The 23,552-nt window shown below is 40.1% G+C and overlaps 2 protein-coding genes across 6 annotated transcripts in view; one reads left to right on the top strand and one right to left on the bottom strand.

Moving 5' to 3' along the window:
- Positions 1-1,314: 1,314 nt before the first annotated feature.
- SSMEM1 (serine rich single-pass membrane protein 1) lies at positions 1,315-11,237 on the bottom strand. Its single transcript, XM_006043413.4, has 3 exons — positions 10,858-11,237; positions 4,581-4,635; positions 1,315-2,293 (listed from the first exon to the last, which is right to left on the bottom strand). Exons 1-3 carry the CDS (start codon positions 11,038-11,040, stop codon positions 1,806-1,808), a joined length of 726 nt encoding a protein of 241 aa, XP_006043475.1. The 5' UTR covers positions 11,041-11,237; the 3' UTR covers positions 1,315-1,805.
- A 2,258-nt stretch (positions 11,238-13,495) lies between these two features.
- TMEM209 (transmembrane protein 209) overlaps positions 13,496-23,552 on the top strand; it is a 28,592-nt gene continuing 18,535 nt past the window's right edge. For 2 of the 5 annotated variants that reach the window (XM_044946863.2, XM_044946861.2), the window contains exons 1-7: positions 13,648-13,804; positions 14,614-14,750; positions 14,889-14,947; positions 15,082-15,162; positions 15,765-15,896; positions 16,545-16,786; positions 17,845-18,046. In XM_044946863.2, coding sequence (XP_044802798.2) covers positions 13,742-13,804; positions 14,614-14,750; positions 14,889-14,947; positions 15,082-15,162; positions 15,765-15,896; positions 16,545-16,786; positions 17,845-18,046 — 916 coding nt within the window. In that variant the 5' untranslated portion in view covers positions 13,648-13,741. The other 3 variants (XM_025291525.3, XM_025291523.3, XM_044946862.2) reach the window with 2 other exon arrangements.

The raw sequence follows: 23,552 nt of genomic DNA, 5'->3' as shown, positions 1-23,552 counted from the left end.
GGGACAAAGTGGAGGACGATATCAAGAAGTAAAGGAAGTCTGTGGAAAAGGTTGATGCCCAGGTCAAATCTTGAAGCTGTCCTCCTTTTCACTTGCAGCCTCAGACCAATTTGAACCCTGAGGAAATCTGATTAAGACAGTCTCTACAAAAAAGCTCAGAAATGTCACCCCATGTCCTGGATTCCAGGGGCCTAGTTCCAATGGCTGGGGCTCCCACGTTGCCTCCCTGGTCTCCTTGTTGGCATCAGTTAAGGAATTTGAAGTCATCAGGAGTAACCTCCAAGTCCACAGTCATAGCTCTGTTGTATCTCTCCCAATACCCCATAAAAGGCTCAGTTCTTAGTATTAAGCTAGTCTTTATCAGTGTGGTATCCAAATCTTTCCCGAACACTTAAGCCCTTCTTAAGTGATCAGAGCCCTTGTGACTTGTCTTTGCCAGACTCTTCTCTGGGATCTGGGTCTTGTTTTGTATCCCAGTTGGAGTTCTGCCATCCTCCCGAATGGCCAACTATCTACTAGCTCTGCTTGAATTCCCAGCCCCACACTGGGGCCCCCACCTAACTGGAAAACTTAGCCCAAGTATATCTGGATTGAGACTAACTTTCAGTAAAGACTCTTTCTTTGACAAATTCTAGTTAGTCTCCTCTGAGCCCTCTTCTTACCTGATCTCACCCTTGGTGCTCATCCTGCCTTTGGCTGCCCAGACCAGTTTTTGCAAGAATTCTGCTAAGTAAGTTTAGTGTTTCCCACCCTTGATGTCTGATCACCCTTGACATCTGATCAAGTTCCTCATCCTCCACTTTTGATGTATAAGTCCTTGGTCTGCCTTTTGCAAGAATCATGCTAGGTCAATTTAGCACAAATTCTCCTACCTTTGGTGGCTCCTTGTAGGAATTTTCTATCCCATCCACTGATACCCTTCCCTTGGCTACAAATCTCCACTTGAATTTGCTGATTTGGAGTTGAGCTTGATTTCTCTCCCCATTTGCAATAGATTGGACACCTATTACAAGTAGTCGTGAATAAAGTCTTCCTTACCATTTTAACACTTTCAGAATAATTTTTTTAACACTTGTCATGCCTTTCAGACAATAACCATGGATAGCCCATGGCCCAGCTGTCCTTCTGGTCTACTGTAGGAATCGGGCCTCATTCCAGCTCCTTCTCACCAGCCCCAAGCTGACACATACGCAACAATACAGCTCATGTAGGAAATTCCCTGGTGGTCCAGTGGTTAGGACTCCACGGTTAGGATGCCATGCTCTCACTGCTGAGGGCCCAGGTTCAATCCCTAGTCGGGGAACTAAAATCTACAAGCTGTGGAGCCAAAATAATATACAACTCAGGTAGACTCACCTGTAAATATGGATCTGGGGAATTGGGGCCAATTCTATTCCAACCAACATTCCCTAATTCATTCAGTCAACTGGATAATCAAAACATATGAATAAATTTAAGTGGTTTCTAAACATAAATATATTTTCAAAGACCTTCCTTATTTGTATTACAGACATTAACAAAATACATACACTCAAGGCATAAAATATCTGTGTGGTGCTCTTTTGCATAAAAAAAATCATAGTGGATACAGATCTCTGATGCTTCAGTGGTGCCATAAACAAATTCACTGGCCTGTTTTTGGACAAAGAATTATCTGAAATTTTACCTCTTGGGTTCCAAGAATGTTTTTGTTGTTAGTAGAGAGACTTTATTGTAAAAGCCTCCTCATCTAGACCTCTGGTGATTTTTCACGTTTTATTCATCTCTTTCATTTGGCTTCAAATGAGGTAAGGACTTGATTAAATTCAAAATTTACTGAATTTTGTCTTATTATCAGGTCCAGAATTTTCATTTCCCTTCACTGAGCTTGTTACTGAAGCATTCTGAAGGAAATGGCGAGTTAGCCATTCATTGGTTCTCATGGCTTTGCAGTGGAGGCAGGGCCTTTCCCTGATTTGGTAACCTCCCATATTCCTTTGCCTCTGAGCTATTTTTCTCTTCTTAATACCGGCTGGTGATGGGTGGTGTTCACTTTCACTCTCCTTCCATGAGGAGGCTCCGGAGTTAGATTCTTCACTGTCACACTCAGTAGTATCACTGTCATGTGGGGTCCGATTCACTTGACTGAATTCAGAATAGTGCCTCGCTCGTCTTTGTTCAAGACAGGCATTGACCAAAGCCACTTCTGAGTCAGTTACAGGGGTAAGTTGGCTCTGCTTTGGTTTTTTCATCATTTGCAAAGAATCCCAGGCACCCTCTTTGCCTCGCCGCTTATTGGAAATATCTTTGCTTTCTAACAACAATGAAAGAAATCAACAAGTTAGGCACATTTTTGATTACTATAACCTCATCTTACCTAAAAAGGAAGCCTATGGTGTGGCTCACTCTTTGCTGCCATTTGCCAAACCACCACTTTTCCCCACTCATTTTCAAGTGTTGGCAGCTGACTTCATTTTCCAGTGCCATACCAAAACTCCTAAAAACCAAAAGGATCAAATAGATGCTTGACATATTACTTTTGAAGTTTCATGGACCCTTGAAATAATATCAACGGAAAGGTCTCTAAACTTTTCTGAGGAGGACCCTTTTAACTTTTGCCTTGATTTTTTTTTTTAATATTTATTTTGATTTACTTATTTGGCTGCACAGGGTCTTAACTGTGGCATGTGGGATCTAGTTCCCCAACCAGGGATCAAACCGAGGACCCCACATTGAAAGATCAGAGTCCTAGCCACTGGACCACCAGGCAAGTCCCTGCCTTGATGTTTTGAAGATTCAAGTGTGTATATGAATGTGATTTGGGTAGCAGAAAATGAAAAAGAATTTTCTCTGTATACACTGGTGTACTGGACTTGGCTCATACCAGCGAGCTCACAAGAAATGATAAACTTTCCAGAACCTTGCAAGACGGCTGTTAAATGTAGCCATTAGTAAAATTTAAATTATACATGCTTACCACTAAATCAATTTGCTAAAAATAAATGTAATAAATACTCAGAACTCATCACTTCCTTAATTATTTTACTACATTTCATTATGAGGTTTGCTCTTGAAGCTACTATTTATGTCTGTTCTTTCTGGATATTAAAAATACTATGTAATGATGTGTTGTTATACATCTCTTCCTAACTCCCATGTTCAGTGACATTATGTTGGTAACCTGAAAGTAGTTTTGATGGGATAAAAATCAACAAGCACTAAGAAGCAGGTATTCTTTTACGTAGATTTGTCTAGACAGGTTCTGTAGATTGTCTAGACAGGCTTCCCAGGTGGCACTAGTGGTAAAGAACCCGCCTACCAATGCAGGCGATATAAGAGACCTAGGTTCGATCCCTGGGTTGGGAAGATCCCCTGGAGGAGGAAATGGCAACCCACTCTGGTATTCTTGCCTGGAGAATCCAATGGATAGAGGAGCCTGGTGGGCTACAGTCCATGGGGTCACAAAGAGTTGGACACGACTGAAGCAACTTGGCACACAACCCAAAGTAGTGGAGAACATGTTACTGATGCAGATAACATTTAAAGGTATCATGCCTATAGCCACTATAATGTGAACAGCACCCAAAAATGAGGAAATATTCTTCCAGAGTATTCTAAAACTATTATCCAGCTCAGCAAAGAAGTCATTCACATTATTAACAACCAAGCTAAGTTCCAACATACCTCTTTGTGTTTCTTTTGTCCTATTCCTTAACTTAAAGGAAAGTAACAGTCATATTGGAACTAAACCCATTTATCTATTGTAACTATAGGTTGGCTAAGGCTGAAAGTGGCCAAAATCAAAGAAGTACTTTGTGAGAATCAGTGGTCTATATGGAATTTACCCTAAAGTATATTATGTATTTTATTATTTGTAAATTATCTGATATACATACTTTACACTAGTAAAATTTTAAATGCTATATACTACACACATTTTTGGAGAGCCAGTTGTTAAAGACTTATCAGCACACCACTGCTTGTGCGTGCTTAGTCACTCCAGTCGTGTCTGACTCTCTGCGACCCCATGGACCATGGCCTGCCAGGCTCCTCTGTCCATGGGATTCTCCAGGCAAGAATTCTGGAGTGGGTTGCCATTTCCTTCTCCAGGGAGAAAGTATGAAGTGAGTGAAGTGAGTGAAGTGAAGTCACTCAGTTGTGTCTGACTCTGCGACCCCATGGACTGTAGCCTACCAGGCTCCTCTGTCCATGGGATTCTCCAGGCAAGAATTCTGGAGTGGGTTGCCATTTCCTTCTCCACCACTGCTTATAAGTTATTCAAAAAGATATCATGTATAGCTCATAGTCTTGCAGAAACACTAGCAATAATTATGTGTGAAAGGCAAGCTGTGTGATGGGAGAATGCTGAGAAATGAAAAGACAGCTTTAGCTCTACCTACCAGTAATGTGTAGCCTCTAGCAGCTCTGCTGAAGTAGCTAAGCTGTCCTTCTGCACCAAAGCAAAGTGCTCATCCATGGGCCACCAGAGGTCTGGGGAGGCTCTATAATGCTCTTGACTGTTTATCTCTGTTGTCTGCTTTCCACACCCAACACATATTTTTTTCATCATAGTCCAATATCAAAGAAGTGCTGGCTCTTACCTTTACTTGGTGAAGTACTTGTCCCATTGTCTTCATCCTTTTTCTTCTCAGACATCTATTTCAGAAATACAGATTAGTACTAGTGATCTCAGTTGGTTGTTTTTCACTCATATTTACTTTGACAGTGTCTAATTTTAAGCAGTCAGTGCGGTCCAATAACGAGAAGGCAATGGCACCCCACTCCAGTACTCTTGCCTGGAAAATCCCATGGATGGAGAAGCCTGGTAGGCTGCAGTCCATGGGGTCGCACAGAGTCGGACACGACTGAAGTGACTTAGCAGCAGCAGCAGCGGTCCAATAAATACTTACTAAGTTACTATGATAGTGATCCTACTTCTGCAGCCCATTAAGAAGACCATGCTTTGACAGCAGGATCTACCAAAATGTTTTGAACAGCAAAATGGAAAAAAGATCGGGAGAAAATAAGACCAATGACAACCTATAAGTTATAAAGTTTTCCTGAACTCACTGACATTATAGAGAAATACTGTTTAAATGTCATTTAAAAATGACTCAGTAAAGAATCTGCCTGCAATGTGGGAGACTTGGGTTCAGCCTCTGGGTTGGGAAGATCTCCTGGAGAAGAGAATGGCTACCCACTCCAGTATTCTCGCTGAGAGAATTCCATGGACAGAGGACCCTGGAAGGCTACAGTCTATGGGGTTGCAAGCAGTCAGACACAACTGAGCAACTGACACAAAACATAATCTTAAAAAAATGATAGTACTAGGATTAGTTTTAAATTACTTTTTAAAGGACATTTTATCAGGTCACATTATGATAATTCTTTAAGATCTTTATATGAATTTATAGATTTACTATCTCCTAAATACTTCAGGAACATTATTCCAAAATGCAACCATAATATATTACTTGTGAACTTGGCAACCAGAAGAAATTGATTTATTTGAATAATTCCAATTTCAAATATTCTGCCCCAATACTCCATAAAATATATTTGTCCCATTTTTCAGATAAATATTCCACTTTTTGATGCTAAAAATTGTTTTGCCAAAAACTACACATACAAAGCAACTCTTTCAGAATATATCAAGTACTTTAGAAATACTCATAACACTTTTGGCACATAATAATTCTGGGAATCTATGACTGAGAAATAAACTCCAAAAGAAAGTTTTGTGTACAGACATATTCTCCCAATGTAATTAGGATAATATAAACACAAAATTCAAAAGTAGAAATAGTTAAATTATGATACAATCATATCATATATAGTTATAAAAATTATTATAATAAGGCTACATCATAACATGAGGAAATAAATGTTATAATATTAATTTAAAAATCAAGATGCAAATTTGTATATACAGTATGATCACAACTTAGCTAAAAATGTGAAAAGAAGAAATACTAAGGAATGTACACAAGAGTTAGCAATAGTGGCTTTGAGAGTTGAAACTGATTTTCTTTTCCATCTAATCCTTCAAACTGTCTACAATTAGGGGAAAAATGAATTTATGTAGAAAGCCAAACTACCTTTGGATTGAAAAGTACCATACTTGGGTATTTATAACTGCAGTCTGAGATCTTTGGCCCATTCTTTTCTTAATACTCCATCTTCACAATGTTTGGTAAGTTTCTCTAATGAGGTACCTCTTTGTTTTTGAGTTACTGAAATAATTTTCTGAGAATTTTGAGTGGCATCCTCTTTAAGGATACCTTTTTAAGAATGTTTTTGGGTGAGCTTATTTTAAATGTAAAATGTTTAGAGGTGATTATGAAGATATTAGAAGTTTATGAACTTTAAAAAGTTAGGTTTATTTTCTTTTCATGGAAAGCTTCCATATTTGAGTTGACGTCAAATCAAAATACAATCACAAAATCAAAAGAAAGATTTTACATCAAGCTAAGTGGAATCATATGAACTATGGTTACCAAAAGTATTTTATTAAGTGTCTCTGGGTTTGACTCAGTTGAGTGAAAACAGCAGAAGTGCCTGCCCCAAAGGGGAGGGTAGGACGGTGGGGAGCTCTGGGCTATGGCTCTGCCTTTCTGCCACTGGGATTTTACCAAGCCACTTAACCCCTTCTAAGCTCCACTTCCACATATGCAAAAAGAGGAGCTTGGACTGGGACTGGGACTGTTTGGGAAAATACCAGCACTGTCTGAATAAACACTAAACATAGCTAAACTAAATATAGCATATGGCAAGAATACACAGAAGAACTGTACAAAAAAGATCTTCACGACCCAGATAATCACGATGGTGGGATCACTGATCTAGAGTCAGACATCCTGGAATGTGAAGTCAAGTGGGCCTTAGAAAGCATCACTACGAACAAAGCTAGTGGAGGTGATGGAATTCCAGTTGAGCTATTCCAAATCCTGAAAGATGATGCTGTGAAAGTGCTGCACTCAAGATGCCAGCAAATTTGGAAAACTCAGCAGTGGCCACAGGACTGGAAAAGGTCAGTTTTCATTCCAATCCCAAAGAAAGGCAATGCCAAAGAATGCTCAAACTACTGCACAATTGCACTCATCTCACACGCTAGTAAAGTAATGCTCAAAATTCTCCAAGCCAGGCTTCAGCAACACGTGAACCGTGAACTTCCTGATATTCAAGCTGGTTTTAGAAAAGGCAGAGGAACCAGAGACCAAATTGCCAACATCCACTGGGATCATCGAAAAAGCAAGAGAGTTCCAGAAAAACATCTATTTCTGCTTTATTGACTATGCCAAAGCCTTTGACTGTGTGGATCACAATAAACTGGAAAATTCTGAAAGAGATGGGAATACAAGACTAGCTGGCCTGCCTCTTGAGAAACTTATATGTAGGTCAGGAAGCAACAGTTAGAACTGGACATGGAACAACAGACTGGTTCCAAATAGGAAAAGGAGTATGTCAAGGCTGTATATTGTCACCCTGCTTATTTAACTTGTATGCAGAGTACATCATGAGAAATGCTGGGCTGGAAGAAACACAAGCTGGACTCAAGATTGCCGGGAGAAATATCAATAACCTCAGATATGCAGATGACACCACCCTTATGGCAGAAAGTGAAGAGGAACTCAAAAGCCTCTTGATGAAAGTGAAAGTGGAGAGTGAAAAAGTTGGCTTAAAGCTCAACATTCAGAAAACAAAGATCATGGCATCTGGTCCCATCACTTCATGGGAAATAGATGGGGAAACAGTGGAAACAGTGTCAGACTTTATTTTTCTGGGCTCCAAAATCACTGCAAATGGTGACTGCAGCCATAAAATTAAAAGACACTTACTCCTTGGAAGGAAAGTTATGACCAACCTAGATAGCATATTGAAAAGCAGAGACATTACTTTGCCAACAAAGGTCCGTCTAGTCAAGGCTATGGTTTTTCCTGTGGTCATGTATGGATGTGAGAGTTGGACTGTGAAGAAGCCTGAGTGCCGAAGAATTGATGCTTTTGAACTGTGGTGTTGGAGAAGACTCTTGAGAGTCCCTTGGACTGCAAGGAGATCCAACCAGTCCATTCTGAAGGAGATCAGCCCTGAGATTTCTTTGGAAGGAATGATGCTAAAGCTGAAACTCCAGTACTTTGGCCACCTCATGCGAAGAGTTGACTCATTGGAAAAGACTGTGATGCTGGGAGGGATTGGGGGCAAGAGGAGAAGGGGACGACAGAGGATGAGATGGCTGGATGGCATCACTGACTCGATGGACATGAGTCTGAGTGAACTCCGGGAGTTGGTGTTGGACAGGGAGGCCTGGTGTGCTGCGATTTATGGGGTCGCAAAGAGTCGGACACGACTGAGCAACTGATCTGATCTGATCTGATAGTCTATGAAAGCAAAAGGGTAAATGTGTCTTAAAAAGTGGCAGATCCAGAGGAGATCAGTGTGCTTTATGTTGGAGGATAATTATCACCACATTTCCATCATGATTTTACCATTACTTCAAGGTTTGTAAATAAAGGTTCACAATTTAGCAGAGAAAATTAAGTTCAAAGTGAAGAGGAAATTTCATCCTTTTTGACTAGCTTGCATGTGGTTCTCAGATTTCAAATCTGGGACCCTTTAAGCTGCCATAAGGGTATAAAGAGAAAGACAAAACCTCTAAGATAATTAAGGTTTTAATCAGCACTTCAGTTCAGTTCAGTTCAATCGCTCAGTCATATCTGACTCTTTGCGACCCCATGGACTTTAATCAGCACTGAATAGATATAATTCAACATTTCAACTATGCTATGAAACTAACAAATGATACGGCAGGAAACCTGGGTCTATTCTGTCATAACCACTCATGACATTGGACAAGTCACTTAATCTCTTTGGGCTTTATCGATGGAAAACAAACAAACAAACAAAGGAATGATACCAATATCTTCCTTGCCTACAAAGAGGAGGCTGGACCATATGCTCTTTTGAGGTCCTTGAAGCTCATTGCTCTATGACTCCGAAAAGCTGGTGCAAGTATGGGAGCAGAGAAATAGCTTAGACCTCTCAAGTGGTCTTCATGATGAAATTGTCAAGAATCATTTTCAATTTTTTATTAATTTTCTAAAGTAGCTTTTCTTGCCAATCTAGAAAAATTCAATGTACTTAGCTAGGGAGTCTAAGACCTGTATAAGTTATCAGTATTCTGAATATTCTTTTGGCAAAATATCTACCTTAAGCATATAGACTGTAGATAAAACTTCTTTTTATGGGGAGGAGGTGGAGAATAGTCTTTGATTATTATAATGGAATCTAGCTGGCATAGACATAATATGCCTCCTCCTCTACATCCATCTAGAGCTGATACAGCACTCAGTTTAGCTGACCATTGCCAGCCCAGTGCTCTGGCTGTAAGGCTCAATGGTAGTGGTTTTATTAATCATCAGCCTGGTAATAATGGCCAGCAAGGATTCCATATCAGTGACTTATAAAAGTTCGGTTACTCATAATACATGGGAGCATCAAAGCTCTGATTAAGTGAACTATCTCACTCCTTGTGTGTATGTGTGAAAGTTGTTCAGTCATGTCCAACTTTCTGTGACACCATGGACAGTAGCCTGCCAGGCTCCTCTGTCCATGGAATTCTTCAGGTAAGAATACTGGAGCGGGTGAAAGAAAGAAAGTACAAATCACTCAGTTGTGTCCGACTCTTTGCAACCCCATGAACTGTAGCCTACCAGGCTCCTCCATCCATGAGATTTTCCAGGCAAGAGTACTGGAGTGGGTTGCCATTTCCATCTCCAGGCAATCTTCCCAACCTGGGGATCAAAACCAGGTCTCCCACATTGCAGGAAGATTCGTTACCATCTGAGCCACGAGAGATGGCCAAGATGGCATTTTCTTCTCCTAGTAGTGGTCCAGAGGGGTGACTTTAGCTCTGTTTAGTTCTGGATCTTATTCTGTGTGGATAATGTACTGCCTCATTCCCACAACATGTATCCTACAAATATGACAACTTTGGTATCTTTGATTAGAATTACATCCAAAGGGAATTTGGAGGTCATTAACCAGTAGGGAGATCAGCCCTGGGATATCTTTGGAAGGAATGATGCTAAAGCTGAAACTCCAGTACTTTGGCCACCTCATGCGAAGAGTTGACTCATTGGAAAAGACTCTGATGCTGGGAGGGATTGGGGGGCAAGAGGAGAAGGGGACGACAGAGGATGAGATGGCTGGATGGCATCACTGACTCGATGGACATGAGTCTGAGTGAACTCCGGGAGTTGGTGATGGACAGGGAGGCCTGGCGTGCTGCGATTCATGGGGTCGCAAAAAGTCAGACATGACTGAGCGACTGAACTGAACTGAACTTGAACCAGTAGGGAAGTTTATCCCAGCTTACTTAGCATGTGGAGAATTTAGCAACTGAGAACAATCTAAATGTCTCAAAATTGCAGATTTGCTATGCTGCAACCATAAGACAAAATTATGCAGTCATTAAGAGTGCTTCTTCTGTGTGAAAATAATTCAATAAAGTATTACAACATAATGTTAAGTTTAAAAAAGCAGGATATGAAAATATATACAACATAATGCAAACCATCTAAGATAAAAAATAGAGATGAAGAGCGATATACTATGATATAAAAAAAAAAAGAACTAGAAGAACATACTCCAAAATGTTAACAGTGGTTATCTCTAGGAAATAAGAAACAGTACATCAATTTTCTTCATCCTTTTCTATATTTTTGGATCCTCTAAAATGATACTGCATTATTTTAAAAACTAGAAAACAAACTTGTAAAAACTAGTTTCACCACTGTAAAATTTATTTTATGGAAATTCCCTAGTATACAGTAAATCTATTTAAATATATATTATTTAAAATGAAAAATCATATCCTACCCAGACAGAAGCCCGAGAGAAGAACATCAGGACCAGTATAATGACAAAATACCAAAGCAGGAAGTTCCCTATTGTCCCACAAGAGTCATCCTTCCGGCATTCATAATCTTGATTTGGAATGGTAAAACTTATAGGAATGGCAGGAGGATCCACCTCCCAAAATAAAGAAAAAAGATCTCCCATGATGACTTCTTGCTTTGAAAATAAAACATACTCATAGGGATGAAGATGACTGGGAAGTACTTGAGGTGTATGACAACTTCCTTGGCAACCTATTATGACATATACACTTCATTAATTGTGACAGGAACTGACAAACGTTTCTTGGATTCCTACATTTTTGGAAGATTTGTGTAAGTCACATCTATGAAAATTTAAGGTAATTCCCCATACCTCAATATGGTGCATTCTGCCTTAATCTTTTTGTATGTGTGTCTTGAAACTTGTATACATGGTATTTTCTTTACGTAAATCTAAGTCTTGAAGGTATCCATTCATTTTTCAGTCTCTTTGATATACATCATACCATTGTAATGTAACACACATAGTTCTAATGTGTTGTGGACTGAACTGTGGTCCCCAAAAAGCCTATGTTGAAACCTCAAGCCCCAATTTGACTATAATTGTAGATAGAGCCTAAAAAGAGGTAATTAAAGTTAAATGAAGTCATAAGGATGGGGCCCTAGTCCAATATGACTGGTGTTCTTATGAGAAAAGGAAGAGATATCAAGAATGGGCAAGCACAGGGGAAAAAAAAGAAAAGGCTATGGGAGGACACAGAAGAGGGCCATCTGCAAGCCAAAGGACACAGGCTCAGGAGAAATCAATCCTGCTAGCACCTTGATCTTAGATTTCCAACCTCTACAACTGTGAAAAAAATTAATTCCTATTGTTTAAGCTATGCAGTCTGTGGTATTTTCCTATGGCAACCCTGGAAAACTAATACATAATGCCAACAATATATCTAAATTAGGTAGTAGTAGTGCTCCTTTCTAAGCCTTGAATAAATGCACAGTAATTCACAGATTACATTAAGAAGGAAAACATAGATGTGTCTGTTGTGAGTTACATAAAACATGTACAGTTTCTTTCAGACATGTGTTGGGGAGGAAACTGGTATTCTAATTTTCTGTGTGTGTTAGTTGCTCAGTCGTGTCCAACTCTTCTTTGAGATCCCATGGACTATAGCCCACCAGGCTCCTCTGTCCATGGATTCTCTGGGCAAGAATACTGGAGTGGGTTGCCATTTCCTTCTCCATTCTAATTTTGAACATTTGAACAATTTTCAAGTTAGTTCATCCCTAAATCTAAAACTAGAGCAAACCACGGTTGCTGCTAAGGCAATCTGCTGCTGCTGCTGCTAAGGCTCTTCAGTCATGTCCGACTCTGTGTGACCCCATAGACGACAGCCCACCAGGCTTCCCCATCCCTGGGATTCTCCAGGCAAGAACACTGGAGTGGGTTGCCATTTCCTTCTCCAATGCATGAAAGTGAAAAGTGAAAGTCGCTCAGTCGTGTCCAACTCTAGCGACCCCATGGACTGCAGCCTACCAGGGCCCTCCATCCATGGGATTTTCCAGGCAAAAGTACTGGAGTGGGGTGCCATTGCCTTAAAAGTATAAAAACTCCACTTTAAAAAAAAATCAGTTAGATCTTTAAGAGCATAGCATACCTGCAGATTTTCATTAACATGCAATACCACAAGAAAACTTCATTTTCTTCTGTTGGAACTTAGAAGCATTTTAGGAAAATTTCTGGCCATTAGGACATGCTGTGACAATCCACTGGTTTATCAGGACCAGTGTGATGTTTGTATTAGAGACACGCTTCGTTGCATCCCCACAAGCAAGTCTCCAGAACTTGTGCATCCTGAACCTTGACTGTTTCAGGCCCGCGTCACCTCCTCCAGGAAGCTTGCAGGGATCTCTGGCTGGGCCCGCCATGCTTCCTTAGGGCTCACTGCACTCCACCTCACCTACCTTTCTAGTGCACCTTCCCGCCTCCCCATTCCACCCCAATCCCCTCTCTGAGCTACTCCAGGCAGAAACCAGGGAAAGTTTTACTTTCACATCATCCCGCGCGCGGTTCAGCGGCACATTGTAGGCATCTATATTTGTTAAATAAAAGCAAACTGAACTCCCCGATGAACCTTTTCCTCAGGATTAGAAGTTCTTCCAAAGAATATGCATGAAAAGTAAAGACTGTTTCTTTTTAAAACCTCAAAACCACTAACAACTTTAACAAAACACAATTCGGTTTTTCTTGTTACTGCTGCAACCTCATTACACGGATATTTAAAAATTTACATGGGGTCAGGACACATAATTTTTTTTAACACAGAGGTGTGAAAAATGCTTTCTCATTGCTGACGGTGTCTGGACACATTACCAAGTACTCTGTATCCTACAATTACCCACATTGCTTAATAAAATCTGCTCAAAAATATAAGTCCATAAACGCCCAAAGGAAGCTAAAATGATATTAATATATAGAAAATCAGCTTGTTATAGTTATTACTTTTTACTGTGGGTTCAGAACCTGGTCTGAATTTTTGCTGCTCAGCTTTCTCCCCGCACCAGAGTGGGAGCCACAGATCCGGAGGCTGTTTCCCTGGTAACGCTCCTAGCCTTTCCCCCGCCCCTCCTCCCCTTCCCGCGAGAAGAGACAGTCCCGTCCTTCCGGTAACTGTAGACGCACGAGCGGGTCGACTTCGCTGTCGCGCTTGGTTTCGCGCATGTGCGGTGGAGAGTGGCGCGAACCCGCCGCTTCCGGCCGAAGAACACGGTGCGTTTTCGGGGTCATCTTTGTGCTTCCTGGAATAGGAGTACGCGCGGCCGTAGGAGTTTCGCGCCTGCGGACCTGGCGAGGGTTCAGCCAAAGGGGAATGTGGCCAGACCACCCACTGCCCGTAGTGGAAGGGAGGAAAGAAGCCATAGGAGTTGCTAAAGTTTGTACTGGGACAGCCAGGGAGGGAAGCTTTCTGCACTGGGGAATATTGACTCCTGGTCAGGGTGGCGGGAAGGGTACTGGTCTGTACTTAATGGGATACGACTCCCTAGAGCAGGAACAGGCCTTAACACTTGTCTGCAAAAGATTGGCCCTAGCGAAACAGGAAGTATACATCCCAATGTGGACCAAAACTGCTCACTGTCCCCACTCACCCTTACTCCCTTCACACCGCGAGTATTCGCCCTTCTAAAACTTAAATCCTTATACTTTTATTAGCAACACAAAACGGAGATGGCCTGGGTGCAGAGTTGGTAAAGATCGTAGGCAGTTAATGATTTCTGCACAAGCATGTAGCAGGCAAATAATGACATGTTTTATTTGGAATATTCTCTCACCAAACTTGGTATTTTGGATTTCTTATAGCTCTTGGCCTGGTCCTTGTTACATATTCCAAAAACACAACACTAACCCTTGAATTGCAAAGTAAGACAGTTTTCTTTATTGGGAATGTTAAATTATTCTCTGAAGGGACCACCCAGTTCTCTATTGATTACACTGTGGTGCCAATGAAACTGTCATTTAGGGTTCCTTTTTCATATTAAAGGGTATTAATTAATATTAAAGGGTATTAACTAATATTAAAGGGTAAAAACAATTTGGGAAAAGCATTTGAAAGATGAGGAAAAGTATGTGCAATTTTAAGTTACCCACTGGGCGACTGAACAACAGTAATAGACACAAGTTTGATTTCTTAAATGGAGCAGTAGTTCCTTTTGATTAATTCCTAAGCTTTTTGATTTTGAACAGATGCAGGGGGAGCCAAACCCAAGTGCTTCCCTTATTGACAGAACCATCAAGATGAGAAGAGAAACAGAAGCTAGGAAAGTGGTTTTAGCCTGGGGACTCCTAAATGTGTCTATGGCTGGAATGATATATACTGAAATGTAAGTTAATTAGCCAAAAAAAGTGGGAAAAAAGTAAAAATTGAAGAGGCCAACAGTTGGTTCCACAGGTTTTGTGTTTTGATTTTTGGGGTGTGTGTGTGTGTCTTAATATTAAAAAGCCTTTCTGATTTTTTTCAGGACTGGAAAATTGATTAGTTCTTATTATAATGTGACATATTGGCCCCTCTGGTATATAGGTAAGTAATTTTCACTGTGATTTAGTTACTCCCAATGGAAAACTGCTCTCAAGTTGAATTCAACTTAGTATTCATTCCTTTATTCAACACATATTTGAATGCCTGCTATGTTCCCAAAACTGGGAATACACCAGGAGGGGAACAAGGTCCGTACCCTCATGGGAGGAATACTCTAGCAGAAGAGACAATCAAGTTAATAAACAGTAGAATTCCAGGTAATCATGAGTTCTGTGAAGAAGAATAAACTTTGGAGCTGGTAAGATTTGTATTTGTTATTCTCCCTGAATTGTCTTCTTTACTTGTCTACGTTTTCACCTTTCAAGACCAACCAGATTTTTTTCCCATTGATACCTTCCTCGGTTTCCTCTCTCTGTTCTTCAGTAGTCCTTAGGTATAAAGAGTCTTTGTGGTCATTAAAATAAATTCCAAAGTCTAATACATACATTAAAGTCTTGATAGGGAAGTGATGGGGCAAGTGGAAGAGCAAGAGTTTTGAAATCTGTATACCTGAGTTAGAATCTGGCTTCAGTAACTAGCTGGGTGCTATTGCAAAAGTCACCTGACTTCTTTACACCTGTTGGCAGAGCTTTAAAATAAAGGTGAAAATGTTTATTGTAAAAGGATTGATGATACTATTTTGAAACTCACTGGTAAATGCCCTACACATAATAGACATTCATTAGATGTTAACTGTTAATGAGGAATAAGAATATAGTTTTTAATTTTTTTGTTGTTAATTTGCTAAAGTATGCATGGTTTTGTTTCTCCCATTTAAATGTTCCACTCCCCTTTTGAAAAATAAATTGTTCTCTTCCAGAGCTTGCCCTTGCATCTCTCTTCAGTCTAAATGCCTTATTTGATTTTTGGAGGTATTTCAAATACACTGTGGCACCAACAAGTCTGGTTGTTAGCCCTGGACAGCAAACACTTTTAGGGTTGAAAACAGCTGGTAAGTGTTTTATACCTTTTGCAAAGGTGAGGGGAAAGTTTGGCGGTAAATCTCTCAATTTAATTTTCTCATAAACTCAGCTAGAAGGGATTTCTAACGCCATCTGATTCAACTCTATTAAACAGTTTTACAATAAATTCTCTTAAGATCAATGATTATATTCCTATTTATATAAATTAAATAACATTCATAGCCTCATGGAAGTTTGTTCCATTGTTTAATTATGGTTAAAATTAAATGACTAATTTTTGCTGCATTAAAGCCAGTTTCTTATTTTGAACTTGATGGAAAATGGTACACAACCATTTGTGTCTTTTGGTAATAATACTTTATGTAATTTAACAACCAAGTCACACTTACTTACCATTTCCCTGACAAAAAAAGATTCAGTTCATTGCATTTGTTTTCATAGAAATTTTATTTACTTTATGTGTGCTCAGTTGCTCAGCCGTGACGGATTCTTTGAAACTCACTGATAAAATTTTTAATCTATGGACTGTGGCCCTCGGGGCTCCTCTGTCTGTGGAGTGGGTTGCCATTTCCTCCTCCAGGGGATCTTCCTTACCCAGGGGTCGAACTCTCTTCTCGTATGTCTCCTGCATTGGCAGGTGGTATACTTACACACAATTATTTGTTTGTTCCTTCTAGTTGTACAGACTACTCCTCCACGTGATCTGGCAGCAGCCCAAATCCCTCCCTCTCCACCTTCTCCTTCAATTCAGGGTCAGAGTGTGTTAAGTTATAGCCCATCTCGCTCACCCAGTACCAGCCCCAAGTTCACCACCAGCTGTATAACTGGATATAGCCCTCAGCTGCAAGGTCTGTCATCAGGTGGCAGTGGATCTTACAGCCCCGGAGTGACCTACTCACCCATCAGTGGTTATAACAAGGTAGGCCTCTTATCTCCTACTATTTGACTTACTGTTTCTATTACTACTACTATTTTGATTACTATTTTAGAAGTGGGAGGTTTGAATTGAAAATCATCTAGTGAGTCAAAACTCTTTTTTTTTAATCAATGAAGAAACCCAGAACCAGTGGGTAATTGACTTGCCCAAATTTGCCTATTTAAGAGCCAAGAATAGGGCTTCCCTGGCGGCTCAGCGGTGAAGAATCTGCCAGCCGGTACAGGAGACATGGGTTTGATCCCTAGTCTGGGAAGATTGCCGTGAGACAACTAAACCTTGCACTGCAGTCACTGAGCCTGCCCTCCAGAGCCTGGGAGCCACAACTACTGTGCCGTGTGCTGCAACTGCTTAATAAGAGACGACCGCAATGAGAAGCCCGCACAGGAGAGGGAAGTCCCCACTCTCCACAGCTAGAGGAAAACCTGCACGCACAGCAGTGAAGACCCAGCACAGCCAAAAATTTTAAAAAAGAGCCAAGAATAGAACCCAGATTTCCTGACACCAGTTAGAAGTTCTTTATATCACATCTTAAAAGAATCCTCCAAAAAAAAAAGATTTAGCTTTTGCAAAAGACAATGTACTGAGGGTCACCATCTAGGATTTTTCTGCAGACTCTTTATTTATTTATTTGTTTAATTTTATTTTGGGGCATACAGCATGGCATGTAGGGTGATGGTTCCCTACTATCTCTTGTTAAGTGAGGAGTGTCTGGCAATGAAAACAAGACCTGTGTGCAAGTCTTTGTATGGATATACATTTTCTGCTTTTTTGGGTAAATGCAAGGGAGCAGGATGTTTGCTATTGTATGGTTTAGTTTTGTACAAAAGTGCCAAACTGTCTTCCAAAGTGACTACTGTTTTGCATTCCACCAGCAATGAATCCAAGTTCCTGTTACTCTACATCCTTGCCAGCGTTTGATGTTGTCAGTGCTCTGGATTTTGACCATTCTAGTTGGTGTGTTACTTTTTGAAAGTTCAAAAACCACAACAAAGAAGTATCAATTAAAGAGAAATAAAGTCAAGTTCTTTCACTTTGTACAGCTGGCAAGCTATAGTCCCTCTCCTTCTTCTCCGTATCCTACCACTGTTGGTCCAGTGGAGAGCAGTGGGCTGAGATCTCGCTACCGCTCCTCACCCACCGTCTACAACTCCCCTACTGACAAAGAAGACTACATGACCGACCTGCGAACCTTGGATACTTTCCTTAGAAGTGAAGAAGAAAAACAGCAGAGAGTTAAGCTGGGTATGTATATATTTTACTTGGAGCTAATATACATATTTGGGGTGTTATTGTTCATATATTATTTTTTTTACTTTGATCCCATGCATAATTGTTTTAAATCTTTTTACTAATACACCTTGTGTAGCTTAGCAGAGGAATTTATTTTGTTTTTGTATTTTGTGCTGTTGGAGAAGGCAATGGCACCCCACTCCAGTACTCTTGCTTGGAAAATCCCATGAGCAGAGGAGCCTGTTAGGCTGCAGTCCATGGGGTCGCTAAGAGTCGGACCCGACTGAGCGACTTCACTTTCACTTTTCACTTATATACATTGGAGAAGGAAATGGCAGCCCACTCCAGTGTTCTTGCCTGGAGAATCCCAGGGATGGGGGAGCCTGGTGGGCTGCCGTCTGTGGGATCGCACAGAGTCAGATACGACTGAAGTGACTTAGCATAGCATAGCATAGCATTTTGTGTTGTTAGAATCAAGTTCATCAAAATTTAAGATGTAAAATAGAGCTGAGCTAACAGAAATCTTAAACCTTTCATTTACGATTAAAAGCTTTTTTGTAAAATGTAATTTATAATTTGTTTAAAAGTTGAGGTTATAAAATGTTTTTGAAGCGGTGTGTGGCAGGGCCTGGTGAAGTGAGGGTTGTCTATTGGGGTAGTTCTTGTGAAGGTCGGTGTAGCAGGGAGAATGGAGGGAGCATGGATTTACACCAGACATGCTGCTGTTCTTCAGAACATTTTTTAACTTGTCTCTTGTTTACCTTGGGAAACAATGTTAGCAAATCTTCATCTCTTTGGGGTGGATTTGATTATTACAAAGTCAATTATTTGAAACCAAATTAGGTTATCGAGCCGAGTAATGATTTTTCCCCCTCAGGAACTTTCACAGAAAGCGCCTTCGGTGCTAAAGCACGGCTGCAATGAGGAAGCCAGTTATTGGACCATGGCTCTTTGTGTCACTCGAAGTCTCTCTATTGATTTTTAATTTAATTTTGCCTGAAAGTGCCACAGATGTCAAAGAAACAAATCAATATTACCTTGTTATTTGTCGATACATGCTTTTTCTTCTTTTTAAATTTGGAAATATTTCAAGGAAACCAAAAATTACAGAGTAAAATACAAAGAACCCTGTGTACCCTCTACATTGCCTTTGTCACAGCCAGATATTTTCTGGCTTCCATTTTTATTTCTTCTTTGACCTATACAAGTTATTTAGAAATACTGTTTAGAAGTATTATTGGTGATTGGTGTTGCTTTGAATTTCCAAATATGGGAAATGAAAGGCTTCGTTATCTTTTTTTTCCCTCCCCTAAGTTAATTGTACGGTGACTAGAGATTTTGATCTGTACCCTATTAATTTTTTCATAGTTTTTGAAACCTGTACCTAGGCCTGCTATTTATGACCACTTTTTGTGAGTGGATCTTAGTGTGTTGAAAGAATGCATAGTCTATAAATATTGGGCTTCTTGTTTGTTCATTGAGTCAAGCTTCATAATGGTATTCTTAAATTCTTTATTAATTTTTATCTGCTTTATTTATTACTATGAAAGTGTGCTAAATGCACCCACTGATTGTTTCCCAATAAATGTCTCCCTGTAACTGTCAAATTTGCTAAATGTTTATGAGATTGTTATGTGCATGTAAATTCAGAATATCCTTCTAGTCAGTTACTCCTTTTATCTTTATCTCTTAGGCTTTTTGCCTTTGAGTCTGTTGTGTCTGACAGTAACAGCTATACTAATTGCCTGTGTATCTATGTCTATCTATATACTTTTAAGCCTTCTGGGCCCATAGGTTTTAGGTAATTAAGTATTTTGTATGAATTAATCTGTATTGATATTTTGTGGAAAACTACTTTGAGACTATAAATATCCTTTTCCTTATCAAATTTTCACTTAATAGCCTTAATACCCTTTTAAGATTCTTTTCAAAGTTAATTATTACTGGTTGTCATGGTACTTCTCTAATTTTTCATTCCTTTTTTTATTTATCCCTTTTTTGTTTTTTATAAACTTTGTGTGTGTGTGGTTAAATTTACATAAGAGTTACCATTTTAAACATCTTAAGTGTATCATTTAGCATTATGTACATTGTTTGTTGTGCAGCCACTTCTTAAATATACATATTTGTTAGTATTCTCCTGTAAGGTAGAGCTTCTTTCCTCCAGTTAGGTTATTTATTTTGATGCTTAGATTGTCTCAGATTTGGCTAGTGTGATTGTCTAGCTTCTGTGTTCTTCTGGTATCATTCTTTGAACACTCCTCCCCCCTCCCCCAACCCTACCCCCAACCCACTTCCCATAAGATTTTCCAGGCTCTTCTTTCTCTAGTAACTAGCTTTGGAATTAGTCTGTTTTTCCAGGGGGTCATGTTTGCTTTTAGTGGAGAAAGATATTTTGTAATTAATGTCTGTGCACTGGATATGCCATGGTTAATCTTAAGTCCACTGGGCAGAAAGCTAGGAAACAGATATGGAAACACTCACACACACACACACACACACTTGTATATTTCTCCATCCATCCATCCATGAAAGTGAAAGTGAAGTCGGTCAGTTGTGTCCAACTCCTTGCAACCCTACAGACTGTAGCCCACCAGGCTCCTCCATCCATGGGATTTTCCAGGCAAGAATATTGGAGTGGGTTGCCATTTCCTTCTCCAGGAGATCCTCCCAACCCAGGGATCGAACCCAGCTCTCCTGCATTGCAAGCAGACTCTTTACTGTCTGAGCCACCAGGGAATCCATCTATATGTATTAAAAACCATGAGTTCCTATGATACCTCCAATTCCAGTCCAACTATACAGGGTTTGTCTTAGCCTCCTTCCTTTACATATTTATAACTCCTTTCTCCAATAATGAGAAAATAGATACATATACTGTGTGTTGTTCAGTCGCTAAGTCGTGTCCAACTCTTTGTGACCCCATGGACTGCAGCATGCCAGACTCCTCTGTCTTCCACTATCTCCTAGAGCTTGCTCAAATTCATGTCCATTGAGTTAGTGATGCTATCTAACCATCTCATCCTCTGTCGTCACCTTCTCCTTTTGCCTTCTGTCTTTCCGAGCGTCAGTCTTTTCCATTGAGATAATTCTTTGCATGAGGTGGCCAAGGTATTGAAAGCCTCAGCTTTAGCATCAGTCCTTCCACTGAATATGCAGGGTTGATTTCCTTTAGGATTGACTGGTTTGATTTCCTTGCAGTCTAGGGGCCTCTCAGGAGTCCTCTCCAACACCACAGTTCAAAAGTATCTATTCTTCAGCACTCAGCCTGTTTTATCATTGAACTCTCACATCCATACCTGACTACTGGAAAAACCACAGCTTTGACTTATACACACCTTTGTTGTCAAAGTGATGTCTCTGCCTTTTAATACACTGTCTGGGTTTGTCATAGCTTTCCTTGCAAGGAGCATCTTTTAATTTCATGGCTGCAGTCACCGTCTGCAGTGATTTTGGAGCCCAAGAAAATAAAGTCTGTCACTGCTTCCACTTTTTCCCCTTCTGTTTGCCATGAAGTGATGGAACCAGATGCCATGATCTTCATTTTCTGAATGTTGAGTTTTCAGCCAACATTTTCACTTTCCTCTTTGACCCTCCTTAAGAGGCTCTTTAGTTCCTCTTTATTTTCTGCCATTAGAGTGGTGTCATTGGCATTTATGAGGTTGTTGATATTTCTCCTGGCAATCTTGATTCCAGCTTGTGCTTCATCCAGCCCATCATTTCACATGATGTACTCTGCATAGAAGTTAAATAAGCAGGGTGACAATATACAGCCTTGCCGTATTCCTTCTGCAATTTGGAACCAATCTGTTGTTCCACATCTGGTTCTAACTGTCACTTCTTGACCTGTACACAGGTTTCTCAGAAGGTAGTTCACATGCATCTCCTAAGAACAAGGACATTTTCCTTTCTGACTACCATATGATTTTCATATTTAAGTTACTACTATTCTTCATATTTACATTTCCTCCAGTGGACCCAATAATTACCTTGGTAGCTCTTTTCTTTTATTGATGGAGGATCCAGTCAGGGACCACATATTTCATTTAATTGTCATGCTTCTTTAGTCTTTTTTCATCTGGACCATTTATGAGTGCTTGTTCTCTTTTTTAATCTTTTATGACATTTACATTTTGAAGATACAAGGCCAGTTTGGTAGATTTGTATTTGTGTGATGGTTTTCTCATTGTTAGATTCATTTTAAATATTTTTGGGCAAGAATAAAACTTAACTGGTGGTATGTTGCTTTCAGTGCATCACATCAGAGGCTACATGATATTATTTGTCCCTCTATTGGCAAAGTTAAATTGGATCTCCTGGTCATGGTGATGGCACAGTTTGTTCATAGTAGCTTTTCCCTTCTGTAATTTATAAACCATCTGTACAGTATGATGCTTTTGAGACTTATGACTGTCCTGTCCCTTAAGCAGTCTTTCCCGCCGGCGGTTTTCGCGTCCATTGATGATCCAGCGTTACCACAGTAGTAGTTGCAAAATGGAGACTTTCTAATATTTCCATTTCTTCAGTGTACGTTTAGTATTCTGGCATTCTGCTACAAAGAAGAGCATTCTGTTTTACTCCTCACCCCACAGTTTGTTTTATCCAGTTAGGACCGATGGTTCTGTCTTTTTAATTTAAACTTTAAACTGCTATTTAACTCAATGAGTTTTTTCATTTGTCTTTTTTTTTTTTCCCTGGTTTCAACATTTTGTTTGCTTCTCTTTGATATATGCCTGATTTATTTTAGAGTATCTTGCTTTGTTCTTATGTTTTCCATTCTTTTTCTTATCTCAGTCACTTTAAGCATACTTTAAAATTCCTGTCCAATAGCTCCATTATCTAAAGTTCTTGATTACATACTAACATTTTTTTCTTGTTGATGCATTTTCTTGGAGATATGTTTCTTTGTGTTTAACGCATTTTTCATTTTTGGTAAGCTCGTCTTCGGTAGAGTTTCATCTGTGCTGTTTCTGTCCTAGGCAGGCTGGGTGGAAGCCTTTTGTTTCCTCCTAGCCGTTTCATATTTGCCTCTATCCGGTGATTGAGGAATATCATTGATCCTGAATTAATTTAAGTAATTTCTGGGCTTGGAGGTTCCTGGACCTTACAGGGAGTGTAAATGGGTGCAGTAAACCCACATGAAGGCGGAGCTGTAATTTTTAAATCTCTGGGGATTTCTTTTTAAAAACAACCCAAGAGAGACAGGCTTCCCTGTTACCTCCTGGTGTCAGTGAACACATGTTCTCTTCCTTATCCACTGAGAACGCAGCCCCTTCGAGGGCCTCAGCTGTGTGCCAGGTGCAGGGAATAGAGGTAGGAAGGAGGCCTCAGTCTAGCCCGATACCTGTGTGCACATTTCCAGTTCCCAGGCACTGAAGTCCACACTGATAGGTTTCCCAAGGCCTACAAACTTCTCCAGAGCAACTGCAGCATCACTTCACACACAGACCACTGGCCACTCTGATTTTCAATTCCCTCTTCATTTTTAGCGGCTATTCCTATTACATATTTGCAAGCT

This window comes from Bubalus bubalis, chromosome 8 (assembly GCF_019923935.1).
Source record: "Bubalus bubalis isolate 160015118507 breed Murrah chromosome 8, NDDB_SH_1, whole genome shotgun sequence".
Classification (NCBI taxonomy): Eukaryota; Metazoa; Chordata; class Mammalia; order Artiodactyla; family Bovidae; genus Bubalus; species Bubalus bubalis.
Note: the sequence above shows the minus strand (reverse complement) of the source record. Positions and strands in the feature narration are given on the sequence as shown.